The 15,604-nt window shown below is 29.7% G+C and overlaps 1 protein-coding gene across 3 annotated transcripts in view; it reads right to left on the minus strand.

Annotated features, from left to right (window-relative positions):
• LOC143231027 (uncharacterized) overlaps positions 1 to 15,604 on the minus strand; it is a 79,390-nt gene that overhangs the window by 2,479 nt on the left and 61,307 nt on the right. For all 3 annotated transcript variants that reach the window (XM_076465498.1, XM_076465499.1, XM_076465500.1), the window contains exons 17-19: positions 11,227 to 11,285; positions 10,899 to 10,945; positions 235 to 561 (exon numbers count right to left, since the gene is read on the minus strand). In XM_076465498.1, coding sequence (XP_076321613.1) covers positions 235 to 561; positions 10,899 to 10,945; positions 11,227 to 11,285 — 433 coding nt within the window. The remainder of the gene's footprint in view (positions 1 to 234; positions 562 to 10,898; positions 10,946 to 11,226; positions 11,286 to 15,604) is intronic.

Raw genomic sequence — 15,604 nt, forward strand, 5'->3', positions numbered from 1 at the left:
TTTTTCTCCATATTTTAAGTTCTTCATGTTACAAAGAGAAGGATTAGAAAACTTTTTGCAAGCAACATTTCACTTTATACCTAATGTCTGAAAAAAACTAAAGTATGCTTTCATGCATAGTAAAATCACAGTAATTAAAGTGATACCGTGTACAGACCCTTCATACAGTTCTTTCTCTTTAAAAAATTCTAGCCTGCTTATTAAAACTTTCAAAACTATTCTCTCGAAATTAACCTGTTTACTTTCCGGTTGTGTACTTCACTAAATTTATGATGCCGATTTTTACTACTTGATCTATCACGAGAACGACTACGACTGTGCCTCCTGCTTGGTCGATGGCTTCGTATACCAGGATAGTCAACTGTACGTTGCTTCTGAATTATAATACCACGGCTCCGACTCGGAGGACTGGCAGAATCACGATTATCAGGAGACCTACTAAAAGGTGGCTTTTCAACATCATCTCTGGTATCTGAGTCATGTCGGGAAGGAAAATTTAAGCTGTCTTCACTATCTACATCTCCATCATGTTCACGTTGTCTGTGTCGCTTTTCTCGTTCCCTGAAATTACACTGGAGGTTTTAACAACTATATAGAATTAAGTCAAACCTTTGAGTTTCTAATTATTATTTAATGTTTTAAGATTGCATATTTTAAGAAATTTAAGTCTTCTTCAACAAAAAACAAACTAATACAAATAAATTGAGCTATGATATGTTAACACACTGAGAAAGAAGCTTAAGAGGAAAACTTCTTGAACTGTAAGACGTTAAAAAAATCTAAAAAAGTCAATCATGCAATGGGAAATACGTTAAAAAGACACTGCTGACAGATGAAATAACAAATAGTATACATTGTATATATGACACATAATTTGCCTCCACTATGTTATTCTGTGTATTTAAGTCATCCCAAGTTAATGATGTAGCACCTGTTCACAACCCTGGGGAAAACTTTCTATGTACTAGTAACCTTGATCTTTGACACATGACCATAAAAACTTAATCAATTCAAGCTACCTGTTCATTACCACGTGATAACTATTTGGGAATAATTCTTACTGAGTTCAGTTCTTCTAATCATATGATTTTCATTCTTACAAAGTTATACCCACCTGATTTCATGTTAACTAGTTGCTCAATATTCATATAAAGTTTACCTGATCATAATAATCTTGATGCCAATAACTAATTACCAAAACATGACTTGAAAAGAGTTAGGGCCATCTTAAAATAACTGCTTGTACATGTACATTACCTAATCACTTTAACATGCCAAAGTTTGTAACGATCAGCAGTCTTGGTCATGATAATAACAAGTATGAGCTATTTTTTCTCTGCATTCAATAGGTATCAAAACCCAGTTTTAGCATTATAAGCCTTCAGATTTATCTACTGACACTAGGGGGCAAACATCATTTTAACCAAGTCAGGTCTACTTATTCATAATCGTAAATTACTGTAAGAATGAATTGACAGCACAACTCAAACTACTACGTATTTTTAACTAATATTTACATCCAAGTGAAAATTCACTACCTCAAACAAGTTTATTTTAGAAATTCTTCAGAGATTTTTAATATTTTTTTTATATTAAAGATATGTTTATGAATTTATGAAGCTAGAATGTGATTTGGATTTTGACTGTTCCCAGTGCAAAGTGATTCTCATGTTAAGATTAAATACTTTTTTTTTATTGTATAGTTTTCCTGCTATATTTGCATAATTCTGAAACCTCCTAAATAAATATCAAAAGTTGTTGTATAGCAAAACTTTGTATTCTATCTGTTATACTCTCTCCACTAACACTGTATACAGACTCGGTCTTTTAGACCAACCTTGTCACCACAAAAAAAATAAAAATAAAAAATAAATCTCAGTTACCATTTTGCTTCTTTCTAGAATGACTATATGTTATTAAAGACAATTATGCATAGCTAATATAATCCAAATCTCTTGGTCGGTTGGATTTACTGCCACTTAGACTAGTGTCACAAGGAATTATCGCAGCAAAGTCGTTGTGTACAAACACAGCATCAAGTTACCAGCACATTTACCAGACTGAAATAATAAATACAGTATGACACAATCCACTGAGTAACACCAACAAACTAAAATCCATAAAAAAATTTCATATCTTGGGTATTCAACGCTCGGAGAATTAGAAAAATAGCTACAGTATGTGCAACAGCTATTTCTTTATCATAAAACAGTTTTAAATAAGAGTATTCTCATCATAACAAGTACATGAATATAATGTAACAATGAAGAATATTACAGAAACATTTCAAATGTTGTTTTCTCAGCTATTATTAATATGCATCTTACATGACATGAAGTTTTTTATCACTTGTGTATTTGTTAACAGCATTAAAAAAGTTAAATGTTTAACTGATGTTGCTTTCATTACAAACAAAAGTAATTTCAATGTTTTTATTTCCTTTATTTAATAATTTTCCTTTATTTAACACCTGAAGTTTAACTGGAAATTTCAGTGTTTGTGCATATGTAAATTTAAGTAGAAAACTGGTCAATAAATATACTTTCTTTCACCCTACTTAACCTATTGTCTTAGACATTTCCTTATATCTAATACAATCTAAATCTTTTATCTTACAATCTTGTCTGAGGAGTGATAGAGAATAAAGATAACTGAATGTCACGTTCTGATAATTCTGTTTTTATTAAAGACACAATTAATATTCTTAGTTTATAACGATATTCCAATTGACTCCCAAGTTACTTTGAACATACACAGTCAATATGGATACACATACTTGTAATGTACCATTTCATACTAAAGTTCACATATGTTTGCCTTGTTGCTAAAGTGAAACTGATAGTATGTATTACACCTATTCTATAGTATTTCAAAGTTATGTTAGATTGTAATGTAAATTAGTAGGTCTATACAATAACAAGACTATAATAAATAATACATAGAAAGTAGCAGAATACTTTACAGATCTTTCAAATCAAACCAAAGTTTCACCATTCTGGTTTCATTCAGTCATCTTTACATATTCTATTGAACTTGAGCAAAAAGTCAGATATAAGATAATTAAGAACATTAAATGCTATGCTATTATCTTCATTTATTTTATCATTACTAAGCATAAAGTATGTTATTCACAACACAAATGGCATACGTTACTGAAAAGTATTTTATCATGAACCACTACTGTGCTTCATATAACAGATCACATATTTGTTTTCCTTTATTATTACTTAATACTGTTCTGCCAGCCTACATGGCACAACATGGATATGATTATTGTAACAAAACTTGGACAGTATTACTAAATGCATCATTGCATATTATGTACAATTGTTTTTCATTTCATCTGATTACCTAGCAAATAAAAACAGCTATATAACCATTCTCACCCAATCATTCGAATGTTGTCTGTGTTCTTAACCGACTACATATAGCTTCATACAGGCTGTAAATCTAATTTAATGTTTACATGATAGGAAAGACGTGTACCACAGCAATTATTAACTTTACTGTTGCAACTTTATTCACGTCACATATTTTATATATAGGATTGTTGCCCTTTTGGATATGACACTGTTTACAGGCTCAGTGTTTTTTTTACCATTGTATAATCAATTTGGGCCATGTTATACAAATGTCTAGGCTTCCTCCAACAACAGATATCTAAGTTGAAGTTCAAAAGATAGCAACAAGCTCAATTTCAAGTAATCACGATGATGGTTGACTGTAAGTGTTGAATTATACCCAACACTGTGTGATTGTGAACTTCACATGTACTGCAAATAAAAAAAGCCATCCTTGAAGTTCATTGTAAGGAATGGCAAGAGCTGTGCAAACAGATATGATTATCAGAGAAAGTAAATCAGAACTTTTGTAGCTATACACTTGATTTAGAAAATACTTAGATTCAAATAAAATACACAATAGTTTAGAGTTTTGCCAGTGGAAGAGGGTCATAGAAGGGTCACAACCCAAACTATCAAAAATGGAGGAAAGGTATATTATCAATTCACAATTGATAAGTAACACATTTAACTTAATAGAATGTATAAAATGTTACAGAAATCTGGTCAGCTTAAGCAAAACTGTGATCAGTGTTACTATGGCCAACAGAAAGGAAGGAAATAAAATAATTATAAGAAATATAACAAATGCCTATTTGTACAGATATCCTATTGTGACACACTGTCGTTATATTTACTTGAAACAAAACACCAAAAAACAACACACACACACATGCATGCACCTATACAAATTGAAAAATTCATATGGCTATCTTTATATATAAACCTTAAAAATGAAATAAAAACCTTACAACCCAAGCACTTTTGAAACGTGTACCTTTCTTCTTTAGGAGCAAACTGGAAACAGTGGTGTAATTGAACAAGTGATATATACAAGGAGGGAGCTTAGTGATATAATTTGGTTTTCCAGGAAATATTTATTTCTCATTGTTCTATTGTAAGTGTCTCATTTATTGTACAATGGACCAAAAGGTGAGTGACTGTTAAAAGGTGTTAGGGAAATTTTAATTTAAAAATAGCTAAATATATGTATATTTTAAACTATACTCAGGTGTTTAAAGTAAAATAAAGGTGACAACTGGAGACTGATTGAAAAAGATATGTTATACTAAGTAATTTATAAAAACAGGTATGAAAAATTACTTCAAAAGTTTTAGGAAATTCAGCTTTCATATTACATGAAAAAATAGCATAGAATAAAGTTTTCTTTTTCTGACAGAAATGATACCAGTGAACAGAGATCAATGATTCCAGAATTTAGATTAAATCTAAAAAGTTGAACAGTGTTTACATTAACAATCCAATAAGCTGCTTTTATTTCTCTGTGTGTTTTAGTTTTGAATCATGTTTCAATATCAATGAGAGTAACATAATAAATGGAACGACTGGGTTGTTTAAAGTGTTGAGCATCAGGGAGATCTCTTTTGGTGTTAGAAGAAGATTTATGGTAAATCAAACATTCTCTAAGAGTTGTTTGTGTATGTCCTAAATATTGGTATGTGCGTGTTTTCTTACAGTAAGCCACATCAGGCTATCTGCTGAGGGAAACTAAACCCCTGATTTTAGCATGTAAATCTTCTTAAATATTGGTAATTGCATTTTTTAGTGTGTTTTTTGCAGTCTGCTTCATGTGAGCATATTTTCTTTATTCTAAGAGCTTGACTGTAGGTAATGTTTCATTTAGTGTGAGAGAGATGACAGATTTTATAGCAATCCATCTCTATATTTTTTTTGTACAAGTCAGTGTGTAAAATTCCATTTTTTTCAGAAAAAACAATGTCAAAAAGTTAATCTGCATAGGTGAGTAAAAGCAGGTAAACTTGATTGTTTTCTAAAAGGAATTTGCATGTGTGAAAAATTCTTTAAGTTACATAAGATCAGCTGTCCAAGTAAAAAATGTCATCTATGTAATGTTTCCACGTATAAGGTTTTATACAGCTGAGTTATAAAAGTTGGTTTTCAATATGACCCATAAAAATGTAGGCATAACTGGGAGCCATTTTGGTACCCATTGCAGTGCCATTAGCCTAAATGTAATGTTCATTATTAAATTCAAAGTTTATCAGAGTTAAACCCAAGCTGGCAAGGTTGGTTATGGTTTGAGATTTTGATGAGTTAGAAAGGTTTAACATGGACTTCAGAATTTTTAGTTCATCATCATGTGGAATGTTAGCATAAAGAGAAGAAACATCCACCATGAAAAGAAGACTAGTGGATGGTAACTGTCCATCAAATTAATATCTTTTATGATGTCAAGAAAGTGGGTAGTATCCTTTATTTAGGGATACAGAGAATGCATTTTACATAAAAGATACTACCCCTACACACTTTTAAGCTTATAATCCAGCTTTATTTACATCCCAAAAAAAAACAAAAAACAGTCAGATGATGTTGGTTCATTGTCTCAGCAATTCTTCACAAGTTTCACAAAGTTTGGGAATGGCAAATGTTCCTCAAGTAATGTACTAAAAGAATACCATAACCACCTTCCAAATTAGGATTAAAAATTTTTTTCAAAAAACAACAAAAAACGATTAACTAATTTGAAAGTTATCCTAAAATAAATCAGTAGGCAGAATTTGATTCCTCATAAAATAATGCATATTTCTATAGATAAAAAAAAAAGAAAGAAAGAAGAAGAAAGAAAGACCAAACACCAGTTATGGTTCCTAGAAGCTAATCTACCATTTCTGCTGCTTTCGAGTCAATGATTGCTTGTTAAAATAAAAAAAATTGAAGTTGATTTCAATGTGCTCTGAATGAATTCATAATTACTTGTGAATTTCCTGAATTTTTTTTTTTCTATGAGAATTACAGCACTCTTAGACCACAGGAAAAAACTGAAATAGTTTCTACCAAGTGCTAATTTTGGCCTCAAAATTTTAATGGAAGTTCAGTTTTATTAACCCTTTTCACAGAGGCATACGTCTTTCAAACACTTTTCTGCACTAGTGACCTTGTTACATTCAAAATGTAATTAAACACCTTGACTATCATTGCATGTGAAATAAATTAAGATTATAATATATGGTATGATTCAAACTTTATACAAGTTTTAAGTCATTTATTCAAAAGAAACCTTCAAAAACTACTTACAACTTCAGACCAACAAGACATGAAATTTCTGTTTTAGCAGCCTGTATCTTCCATAATACAATGGCAATTGTTTAGATGTTAAGTCAAGACTATGAGACACTCACTTAAACTATTTCCACGTACATTCCAAAGATCTCTGGATGAATGTAGTTGAAACAAGCAACATATTTTATCAACTCCTACCAAGTATAATGCTCACCTTCAACAGGTTTGAAATTGATAACTTACACATACAGATTACACACGCACACAGAAATAACTTACTTTACACTACAATACAACAATGGTTATTTCAAATTTGTCATCATGAAGTGCATGTAACTGACAGTAGTTTTGTTGACTGCTTGATCAAATAACACTTACAGTTGTTTTTTACCTAAATACGTTATAGTTAGACACACAAATTGTATTTAGGTATTATGTTAGTCATGTATGTATTAATGTTTTAAAATGTATAATTAAAAGGTTCTAACGTTTTTAATACACATATTTTGTGTTACTTAACAAGGTTTACAGTATTACATAGTGCATGTAAATTTTGCCAAAGACAGTGTAATATACCTGTCTGATTTATATTGAGATTAATAATATACCTTGAGGACACTGCTGATTTGTGTTGAGATTAATAATATACCTTGAGGACACCGCTGATTTGTGTTGAGATTAATAATATACTTTAAGGACATTGCTAATTTGTGTTGAAATTAATAATATACCTTGAGGACACTGCTGATTTGTGTTGAGATTAATAATATACCTTGAGGACACAGCTGATTTGTGTTGAGATTAATAATATACCTTGAGAACACTGCTGATTTGTGTTGAGATTAATAATATACCTTGAGGACACCGCTGATTTGTGTTGAAATTAATAATATACCTTGAGGACACTGCTGATTTGTGTTGAGGTTAATAAGTAGTAGAGGACAAGAAAGGAAAGTAAAATATTAAAAATTATTATATGTAAAAAGGAAAAAAAATGAAATTATGAATTTAACCAAAATCTTTAAAATTAAAAGGTTTTTTTTTTCCTATTTCTTAATTTCAATCATTTCTTTGTATTGTACACATTAATGATAATAGCTACAGCTTGACATGATAGAGAAAATGAAAACCAAAATATAAACATTTACCTCAAAAACACTTGATGTTCACTTAGCAGGTTCTTGAGGTTATGAAAATTATATTAGCAAGAAAAATATTTTTATACTTGAAATGAAAATCATCTTGCACTCAAATTTATTCAGCATCTGAATACAAGCAACTAAAACATTTTTAGTACAAAAACTTAAAATAACATCATTACAAGATACTCTTAATATTAACAAAACCTTACCAGTTTCTGAGAGAATACATCAAGAAATCTCAGAATTACCATATGTATTGCTGCACAAGTGAAATTCCCGACATATTTTTCTGCAAATTATACAAACTTGTGGTGAAAGAGTTAATTTTACCCAAGTACTGTTTCTCAAACTCAGTTTTCATACTGTGAGGTAATTGTCTATATCTAAGCTAAAGAATGTCATAATGAAGAAGTGGAGAATCAACAAGGCAATAAATGTTTAGCTTGGCAACATGTTAGTAGAAACTATCTTTATGAACAACTTCTACCACAATTACATTCCCGACTTTTTAAAAACTTGCTTTAACATTTCATAATACTTTTCAGTAATGATCACGCAGGAAGATAAAGGTTTTTTTCACAATGTGCTAGAAGTGTGAGTTAGACTTCTTTGTACTCTGTCATATCAAATTTTGTTTCAGTGGAAAAATCAGTTAGTTAGGCCATGTTTACATTAGGCCTCGCCAGTCTGAGTAACTGACTCAATGTTCTAAAAAGGAAAATGAAAAAACAATAAAAGAATATTATATAGGTTTAAAACTTAATATATATTAAATGAAATCTTCTGATTAATAACTTTATAAAAAATTTGGCTTGTTTATAATTTTGGTATAATAAATCATTTTTATTGTTAACCAGTGATCATAAACACTCTGAAACTGTGTGTAGTGTTTGAAATTAAAACAACGTCAAAATTTACAGTTATATAAAATAAAAACCATGTAAGAAAGCTTTAAAATAATGTTGAAATGTGAAAATACATAAAAATCAGTAATCCAAATCTACGACATAGTTAAGCACTTTCAAATGCATCTTAACCCTACTGTCCCCAGTGCCATTTTTAAATTCCTTTCTGCATATGGTACTGCATTACATTCAAAATTTAATTTATTATGAATATATCTGAATGAAATTAGCATTATAACATGTTATAATTTTTATGTTATACAAGTTATAATTCCTTTGTTTCAAAGGAAAACTTAAAAAAATAACAACATAAACTTCAATTTTTGTCTCTCTTGATCCACAGGTTACAAAAAAATTTCGAATTTAGCACTAGTTCACTTTTAGCCAGTTAAGCTAGCGAGATACATGAATATCCACATGCTAAGTATGTGTGCCTGATCTATCTGACATGCCACATTCAAAGTTTGTAATTACTTTCTCTGAGAAACAAATTTTCCAACCCTTAATAAGTGCCATGCTCACCCTCAATTTTTTACCTTGAAATCTACAACATACATGCAGTTAGTTGACACAATTGTATATAGTTGTTACAAAGAGCTCAGTTTAAACAATACTTCACAAAGGATTAATTTGAAACTGGCAAACAGTTCCCCTCACAATGTACATGTGACTTCCATTAGTATTGCTGTCAACTTGTTCAACTATAGCACTTAGTGGTTTCTTACCTGAATATGCTATAATTAAACTGTACTTGCATCTTACTTTTATATTTTAGTTAATTACGTATTATTTATGTTTTAAAATTCATATTTGATAGGTTTTAAAGATTTTATATGATTAATTTATTGCAGCCTGGTGTGCAAAAGAGTAAGAACAAAATAGCATCATTCACACATGCTCAGTGTCAGTGAAACAAGTATAATAATAATAAATCCCTGGGGGCACCAGTTGATGTGTCAGCATAAATGAGACAAAGAACTGAGAAGTTTAAAGTGAACTACTATAAATGAAAAGATAAAAGATTTGAAATTATGCATATTAAAAAATAAGTTCCTAAAGACTTCTAGGAAGAGCTAAAAGGAATATACATATTCATAGTTCTTAATTTAAAAATTTCATTACATTGTACATTGATGGTAATAAATAGAATTAGTAATATACTATAGATAATTAAAAAAAACAGTTACCTTAAAAAACTTTAGGTATTCCTTGTTCTATAGATTATGTAAATGAAATATGAAAATTGTAAGATAATAAATAGTATTTTTATACTTCATATAAAAATCTCCTTGCAGGTGAACTATTCAGAGTCCAAATACAAATAACTATACTAAATAAAGAATTTTATTTATTAGAAATAGAAAAAAATGAAAATGAAATATTTTACTTTTCTGAATGTTTTAGTCAGATTTTTAAAAATTCCATCCACTTCTTTTATTTTTAGAACAAAATATTGCAAGCGAGAAAAGTTAGAAACCAATAATATTTGTAGCCAGGTATAACTGAGTTAAGAAAAAAAAATCATATATAAAAATATTTTATTGGCAAAAGCAACATAATATGTTCCAGTTTTACACTATTTCATTTATATTTTTTTAAAGGCACCAAAACAAACCATATAATAGGTGTATAAAACTGACACAAGGATATTTTAAAGGTCTTGTTCTACTTGTTCTTGTTTACTTATAACAGTAAGACAACACTTTTTTGCCAGAAGTAAAACATTGATTTTATAGCATTATGTCTATTTCAATAAGCATTATTTGGAAATTGTAAGTTCATAAATTCAAATGCATCAAAATCTCCACATACAATTCCATTTCATCTAAAATTATTGAATTGTCTCTCAATCAAAATTAACTGTAATAGCAAATGTTCATAAACATTTAAACAAAAATCAGTGATTGGTTGGTCAGATTAAAATCAAATCTGACCTTTCTTAAAAAGACGAAAATATTTGAACAATTAGATAAAGTGGTAACAAGGCTCAATTAAGCTAATAGCTGGGATCATCAGTAATCAGATCTCATTATCTATCTGTTCAACTAATTTCTAATGGCATACTGCTTTGGATAGATGAACACAGAAATCTAGATATTCCTATTGTGTAAAAGACTGCCAAGGTTACTCTAAGTACTTGAAAAAATTTTAATAAAAAATATCTTCTTACTATTTAAAAGAGTAATTTTTAAATCAATTAAAAGGTTTTTCAATTGCTTACATTCACATAAAAATATTCAAATACTTACTTTTGTCTAAGCCGGATGGCCATTTCCCGAAGTTCCTCAGCCCTGTCCTGAAATAACAGTTAAAATAACACTATCGTAAATTTAAGCTATTTATTTCACTGAGTAATAATTACGCATTAAGCTATATCTTGCATTTCAGTATTTTATAATGTTTCTCATATTAATCTACAAGATAAAAAGATAATTGATTCTACTATATTTTCAAATTTATTACGCATCTTTAGAATGAAATCATAAGCTCTGAAGACAGTATACATTGTTAAAGAAACAATCAAATAAATAATATTCTCTCCTGTTGTTTTTATTCCTACTCATAAATTATACAAACCTGTCTCTCCTGTTCTTGTTTTTCTTGTTTCTCCTGCTGTGCTCGTTTATCAGCTTTATCTGTTATGTAAAGTAAAATACATACATATATGTATACATATACACACACACAAGAACAGCTTTTCCTTTACTAAAATAAAAAGAGGTCATCAAAACACAAGTTCAATATTTTGAAAAAGAAAGTCACTTGGACTAAACCATTACAGCAAGTCATATTTTAGCACATCATAATATCCATATGTCATGATTAACCACACCTTTATAAATATATTTCATTTATTACTCTTATTTCTTTGTTCAGGTGATTTTTATCCTGACTTCCCATTATTTGCAATTCAGGTATGGTGCACATGCTCAAAATCAGTATTAGAAAATACATTCTGGATGTTTGCCAAGTGTCCATATATAGGTCTAATATTTCATTGATATTCTGATTTATTTAACTGTATAAATGTACTGAAGAGCATATGTTTGTTTGTTTGTTGAACACAAAGCTACATAATGAGATATCTGTTCTTTGCTTATCATGGGGATAGAAACTTCATCTTTAACACTGTAATCTCTTGGACTTACCACTGGGCACACACTGAGAGCATTGAAGACTTGTGTTAATATCTCAATGTACTTTTTCCATATAATTTATGATACTATATAAAATACTCAGTATAAAACTTAATATACTTTTTAATTAAATGCATTACCTGATCTATGAAAAAGCCAACGTGTGTGACATCACACTTAATTTCTTGAAATAGGAGTCATATAAACCAAAAGATACTTATCCATTTAGAATAGTTCAATTACTATCTGCCCATAATGATTTTAGTGACTGGGGTGTAATGGAAGTTGCCATGAAACCTTGTAAGTTTAGCAAGTATTAATAATAACAAGCCTAAAGTAAAGATATAGTATAGAATCATCTAGCCTAAGTTCAAATACATAAAATTTGTTATTAAATTAAAAATCAATTCAGTTTTAAATCATTAAGCTATTTTGTTATATCACCAACATTTTAAATAAAAAAAATTTCTTTAATCAACAGAGACTAAATTAAGAAATCAACAAATTTTTTTTTCCAGTTTTGTTGTCTATACATTTTATTTTATACTCTCAGTACACAGACAAACAACATTATTAGGCTACACTTTTGTTGCTAAGCACATTACATAAAAGCCATCATTGGAACACAGTATTTCGGAAACACACTGGCTTTTCTATACAAAATGTTCTGCCTCTCTGTGATCAAACTTGATTTTTACAAACATTATTTCAGTAATATTTGCCCTGTAATATTTGATGGGCTATATGTTACTGGAAGAAATAAGTATAATAAAATCTTTGAAACAAATATAAAGCACTAAATCACTGTTCCAGTTTATGTATCACTGTACTTTAACACCATCAATATCAAATAAGCTTTACAGCACAAGTCCCAGAACTTTCCCTGCTTTGGAAACACAGTAAAGTAGAATTTATCAACTTGTTAACAGCAACAATGGTTACAATGAGAACTGTTAAAAGTATCATAAAATGTTTATGCTATGGCTAGGCCGATAAAATAAACATGATAGGTATTTGAATATTGGTTGGTAAGTGGAAGTTCCCTACAGAGTCCATTTGAATCCTGGCTCTAAAAACACAGTGAGGTAAGATTTATTGGCTTGTTACAGTTGCTGCAACAAGAACTGTGTAAAGTACTAAATAAAAGTGAAAGAATATATTTATGAAATAGCTCTGTACAAATTTGTATCTGATCCAATAAACTTGGGTGGTTTGGACTTACTGGAAATACATGTGTGAAAGTACTTGTAAACATACTGTATTCTCAAGACGACTGGTATGGGTATTAGTACTTTCATTAAAGCACAGAACAACGTTTCAACCTACTCAAATCATCTTCAGGTCGAAACTTTGTTCTGTACTCTAATCAAAGTGCTAATACCCATAATAACCATCTTGAGAATACATTTTTACTTCAAGGGAATTTCTAGTCATCACAAATTGTAAACATGTTTCCCATTTTACCATACTTACACAGTAACCATAAGTATATAGTTTCCAATATTTCATAATGTACAATAAGATTTCAGTTATGCATATACTACATATGTACATGCATATAGTATTAGTATTTGCAAAAAAATATTTAAATTTCAGTTATTTTTCTTGTAAAACAAAGAACATTTCATAAAAAAATTATTTAAAAAACAATGATCTCCACTACTTACAATGTTTTAAAGTTATTTTTAGTATTCATAAGTTATACTTGCTAACACTTATGAGCCTTGTCCAAATTCATGTTGATGAAAACAATTTTTTGCAGACTTTATATATGCACTTTAGAATACCACAAAATTATAATCAACTATACTGACATAACAAAAATCTATTTTAATTCACTAGAGTTCCTCCTAACTATGCTGTATTAAGATCTTAAAAAATCTCATTTCTGTTCAGCAAAAAGCATTGATCATAATACTTCAAATTTGCCAACAATATCAGAGCTTTTCTCTCATAAATAACTTAGAAAGAGTAACAGAATTACACAGAGGAAATGTAGAGCTTTCAATTTCTTATAAGCCTATAAATAGAGAAAAGTAGGCACAGATAAACAAATTAAGTCTTCTCAAATGATGAAGTGGTGGGCAAAGCCAAAATGATGGATTCAATAAATATATTGCAAATTTTGTAACTTGGTACTAAGTGTCAAGAGTTACTGTGCTTTGTTTGGTGCTAGGTCTTAAAAGTGATTGGGCTGTCTTTCTCAAAGCTTTTCTCATGGTTAAGGTTTGTTTTGCACATTACTGTTTCTAACCTTAAACCTGTTATAGCAGTAACATTCTCTTCACTGGGACAAATACTTTTCAAGGTTATCAACATAAGATTTTCTCCTTTCCCCTAATTTTACAAATCACAGTTTCAAGCACTACCTTATATGTCAATAGATCACATATAGTTTGAAGCAATGATAAAGTAAATTATATAACTTATTGTTCTTGTTTAAGTTCAGAGTCCTCAAGCAAAGCCATGTCAGACTTTGGCAATAGTGGCATTAATACTCATGTATGAGACTCATGTCTTAGTTATCGACTAGTATGACAGAATTGCTTTGTTCAACATAGAGCCCTTGATTCAGATGTTTTAAACCAAAAACTTTGTTTTCAAAGCTTATATCATAGAACTTAGATTTAGAGAATCTATACAGTACACTTTTCTTGATGCAGCTGATACAGCTGCAGGTTGATCATGTAGCATATACTTATCAGTAATTGTGTACCCACATGTAATATGGGAATGGGTTGCTGTTTGGAAATTTGCAGAGCATAATTATAATCAGAGAATATGGCTATTAGCGTGTTGCAAAAAGGCTTTTGTTATCACTTGTTATTACCAAAATTGTATATAAGTAAAACTAAGAAAAATGCCTTTATCAAAGGTAGCATAATTCAATCATATGCATTTAGATTTGTATAAGGTGAAGCCAGAAGAAAGCTCTGCCTTTTCAACAATGTAAGAAAGTCTGTCAGATAGTCAGTGATAAATTTACCATTTTGTGATTTTTGCTTTTACTCTGACAACATTCTCAAGTGCTTTGGTGACTTGTTACTCTGCAGCTGGTTTCTTTAATACTCAGTAGTACATGTAAAATGCTTATGAAGTTTTGTTTACATGCTACTTGAGATTTTAATTTGTATTGCATATATTGTACACCTGACTTATTCCTACTATAAAAACAACCACACTTGTATTATAAAACACAAGTTGGAGACCCCAAAGCAACAAATTTTAGATGAGTTTTAGGCAAATTTTATCAACATAACTTTTATTTTTTCATTTTTAGTAGTAGTAGCCCTAAAAAAAACCTTATTCAAATATGCAAAATGCTGGAAGCCAGATTATCTATATTGGTGAGAAAAGCATTAACACGAACATCAAAAATCCAACCACAAACCAGCAGTAACTTATAACTTACAGTAGTAACAGATATAGGAAAACATTAATATATGCAAACCAAACATATTTAAATAATTTTAAATCCTAAAATATTTTGTATCAAAAACATTGAAAGTATAACTTTAAGCATATTATTGCATTACTAATAAAATACACATAACAAACAAACATCTTCATATTACTAATATCTGCCTGTCATGTTTTGTTACTTTGTTCTATTTATAAGTGTAGGGACCACTTCTTATTAAATGTTTACCTCATCAGCTTGGTATAAAATCGAGAAACAGACAAGTAGACATAATTACAAACAATAACTAATGGTGGAGGAAAAACACACAAAAAAAGGAGAAACTTTACTGATGACAAATATTTTCACATTTGTGTGGAAACATAAGCATTGTTATAAATACATTTTTGTTTTTATA

The sequence above is a fragment of the Tachypleus tridentatus genome, chromosome 10 (genome assembly GCF_004210375.1).
Source record: "Tachypleus tridentatus isolate NWPU-2018 chromosome 10, ASM421037v1, whole genome shotgun sequence".
In the NCBI taxonomy this organism is placed as follows: domain Eukaryota; kingdom Metazoa; phylum Arthropoda; class Merostomata; order Xiphosura; family Limulidae; genus Tachypleus; species Tachypleus tridentatus.